We start from the raw sequence: 3,832 nt of genomic DNA on the forward strand, positions 1-3,832 counted from the left end.
ACTTCCGGGACAAGACAATTCAATTTTGTAGACAAAGGAGAGAACCCCCAAAGAATACAAGTCCAAAAAGCATTTAATGTCATCCCATATTGCTCATGAACTAACATATACATGGGACCCTTATGCTTTTATACACATGTTGTCTTAATTCTTTATGCATATCTATATATATATATATATAGGCATTTAAGTTGTGTAATTCTAAGAGGAATAAGCAGATCAAACTCAAAGAAGATCGTCCACATTCCATCAATTTCTGTCTATTCACTTGTTGTCTGATCATAGAATTCTTGTTCTTCTGTCCGAAACAAGCAATTCCATCATCATGAGGTCTCATTGGATGCTGACGTCTCTGCTACTTCTATCAGTTCTTGTTCCTGAAGCTCAAGGTACGTATACATATATACATATATGTTAGAATAAAGCTCTTGAGAATACCAATGAATCGAATCTTTTATTACAAATATTAAGAATAATACAAGAACTGTCGTTGTATTGATAATTTTGCTGATCTCGTGAAGGTATGCGCTTGAGAAAGGATCCATCTCCATTAGATAATAAACAGCAGAAAATCAATGTAAGTGTATATAACTTAATTTACTTGACAACACACACACAACACACACTGGTTTGAGTTAGATTTGATGGGATGTTTGAGATAAATTATCTTTGCCTGGATTAAACAGGAATTTCTTCAAAGGAGAATTACAAGTGGTGATGGAGTTGAAGAAGGGTTTCTGTGCAAAGGGAAGCATTGTTCAGGTAAATAAACCAAGTGAAAATTATTTAAATTAAATTAAATCAAATTCCCCAAAGGAATCCACATTAGTTCTTGATTCTTGATTTGGGGTAAAGGGTTCAAGAATCAATTCTAGCCATTCAATTTTTGTAGCATTCTCCAATCTTCAATAGTATTACTTTCTTTAATTGATGTGTGATGGATACCATACTATCCCAATGTTGTTTTATTTCCTTTTTATTTATTTTATTTATTTTTTTTGTTGTTTTTAATTGGGAGATAGAAAGAGAAAGACAGATATATATTTGTTTCGGACTAAATGTATTTTTTAGTCCTATAATTATATTTATTTGTTATTTTAGCTCTTTATTTTATGAAGACTACAAAATAGTTCTCTATCTTTTTTAATTTCTTGATTTAAATACAAATTAACCAAAAAATTCTAAAATGGCCTAGAAAGTGGCTCATGCAATATTTCATGTACAATCCCAATTTTTGATCGAGATGTGCCACTTTCCGACTTATTTTATATTTTTTAGCCAAATCTGTACTTAAAAATCAAAAAATTAAAATAAATATAGGACTATTTTGCAATCCTAACAAAATAAAAGATTAAAATACCAAAGGGGTATAACTACATGACTAAAAATATACATTCAAGTCTATTTGTTTGTGTTTTCGAGGATTTTGATGTGTTTTGTATTAGTGTAAGGAAAATAAAAATAATTTAAAATACAGATATAGACAGACATTTAGGTTGTTTTTCAATGTTTTTTTCAAATATTATTGAAGAAGCGAAAAACAAACAACTTTTCTGCATATATATTAAAAAATCCCACATCACATATTATCTCAATAATCATATATTTATAATTATATGTCTGTGTGCAGGAAGGATTAGAAAACTAATTATGGCCTCTATTTCCACCACTCCCACCACTGCAAAGGTTGGTACCAAATTACAACTTTTACATAATTTCAAAACATAAACAACGTTTTTGTACTAAAAAAAAAACATAAACAACGATTTTTAGCTTATGTTTCAAGTTTTGAACTCACCCTTCTTGTTTTCTTACATGATATTCGTGTACAGAATGACAAAGATAAGGCTCATACGAAGACGGAGGGTTTTTCAGCCAACAAAAAATTAGCGAAGAAAGACAAAAATCTCTCTCGAAATTTGTCGGCTGTAACCGAGCAACGACAACCCAACCCGGACAACTATCCAGATACTTTGGACATAGCTGGGATGGACTATTCTCAGGCAAGAAGAAAACCTCCCATACACAATTGAGAAATATTTGATGAAATCTATGTATTAAAAGGAGGGGTTGAACATGTAAAGCTTGTTGGGACAGCAAAAACATAAGGCTGTCGAATTTCCTTTTTTTTTTTTGTTTTTTTTAGGTTTCGAGACTAGCTCGGAAGATTTTTTACATAGGATAAGGTGTTTTTTTTCTTTTTTCTTTGGAGGATATACAATATGATGTTCATAGAATTTAGGTTATTATTATGATACAAATACTTTTAAATAAAATAAATGGTATAATTTTTAATTATATACATGACGTGTATATATTAAATAAAATAAAAAATACAATAGTATTTTAAATAGAAAAACTAATCCGACATTAACGTACTATTAGTAATAAATCATGAAAAGTATGCTCCAGATGTAAGCATATATTGAATTTTGAAAAAAGTTTTGGAATATTAATGAAATCACGTCCTAATTTATACTGAGGATATTGATGATCTGAAACCTGGTTGGAGCTCTCTAGAGTAACTTAGTTTAGAGATGGCTCGACCTCTTCGTGTCCTCACTGGATGAGTAATTATACTTGATGCTCATAATTTTTATAAAATTATAAGTATATCTTTTTTTAGATTAATTGTAATTACAAGTATATTTGAGTAAAAAAAATTTTTTGTCACGTTAGAAAATGCCATTTTTGTTTTTGGTACTACAATTGTTGCGAATGTCAATTTTGGTATAACTTTTTATAATTATTTTTTATTTCTACAATTTATTTCGAATATAAATAGTTATAATTTAAAAATTAATTTATTATTTAATAAAAAGCTATCTAATACTTTTATTCAAAAAATAAATTTTACTTTTTATAATTTGTGTTCAAATATTAATATACCAAATAATAATTTAATTTTAAAAATAGTAAGATAGATCCTAGATTATCTGATATAAAAATAATTATAATTTTAGAACTATTGATTATATATTAAAATAAATTTTTCTAACATTTTCATTTTTGTAAAAAATAAAAAAAAGTTCTTATTGTTTGTGACCAAAGTTGGTCAAAATATTTTTTCTATTTTAATGGTACCAAAGAAGTACGGGATTTTTTCTTTTTTGGACTATTAAACAGGACTTTTGAAGTCAAAGTCACATAAGCCGATAGACACATAAGGAACCTGTGATGGGGAGTAATCTTGAAAAAATTTTAAGTATTGCTCAACCAACTCTAGATGGAAAATTGATAATTGTGTTGATCTTGATGTTTGTGAATTGTTTGGTCAAAGTTATGAGGAGTCTGGTGAGACATGTGATGCTGATATTAGATCCTTGTTTGAAGAAAAAGAAAAAAGTGAACATTATTGTTGAAAATTGCAATGAAATTAAGTAGTTTGGGATCGATGATGTTACTCAACCAATTAATAAACAAAATTTGATTCTTGAGAATGAGATGGCAGAATACGAGATTCTATTGGGATGAATAAATGTGGTGAGGAAAGTGGACTAAATGATGAGGCAGAAGGGGTTCAAGAGGACGAAAAGAAGAGGGTCGATGAGAACAACCTATTTGAAAAGGTGCATGGAAATGAAGAGGGTTTCTATCGTGAAAATAGGTTTGATCTTTTGGGTAATACGGAGAAAGACTCTATTATTGATGGAGTGGAGGAAGAACATCTTCAAAAAATAATTTTCGAAGATACGCACATCCAGGGAAGACATAAGAGAAACTCTTCCTTTGGAGAGGATGATGCAATGACTTCTCGCTTTAACAGAAGAGGGGCTCCGTCAAGTAAGAGACAAAACTCCACCTTTCGTAAGATGCAAATACGAAGTTCACT

General features: G+C 29.6%; 1 protein-coding gene across 1 annotated transcript; it reads left to right on the forward strand.

Annotated features, from left to right (window-relative positions):
• On the forward strand, positions 220–2,265 carry LOC105162266. The gene is made up of 5 exons (XM_011080261.2): positions 220–389; positions 522–577; positions 687–762; positions 1,631–1,686; positions 1,833–2,265. Exons 1-5 carry the CDS (start codon positions 326–328, stop codon positions 2,031–2,033), a joined length of 453 nt encoding a protein of 150 aa, XP_011078563.1. The 5' UTR covers positions 220–325; the 3' UTR covers positions 2,034–2,265.

This window comes from Sesamum indicum, linkage group LG5 (genome assembly GCF_000512975.1).
Source record: "Sesamum indicum cultivar Zhongzhi No. 13 linkage group LG5, S_indicum_v1.0, whole genome shotgun sequence".
In the NCBI taxonomy this organism is placed as follows: domain Eukaryota; kingdom Viridiplantae; phylum Streptophyta; class Magnoliopsida; order Lamiales; family Pedaliaceae; genus Sesamum; species Sesamum indicum.

Coding starts and splice junctions, on each gene's coding strand:
- LOC105162266 (XM_011080261.2), top strand. CDS start 326: ATGAGGTCTCATTGGATGCTGACGTCTCTGCTACTTCTATCAGTTCTT. Junction 578..686: donor ATAAACAGCAGAAAATCAAT/GTAAGTGTATAT, acceptor TGGATTAAACAG/GAATTTCTTCAAAGGAGAAT. Junction 763..1,630: donor CAAAGGGAAGCATTGTTCAG/GTAAATAAACCA, acceptor GTCTGTGTGCAG/GAAGGATTAGAAAACTAATT.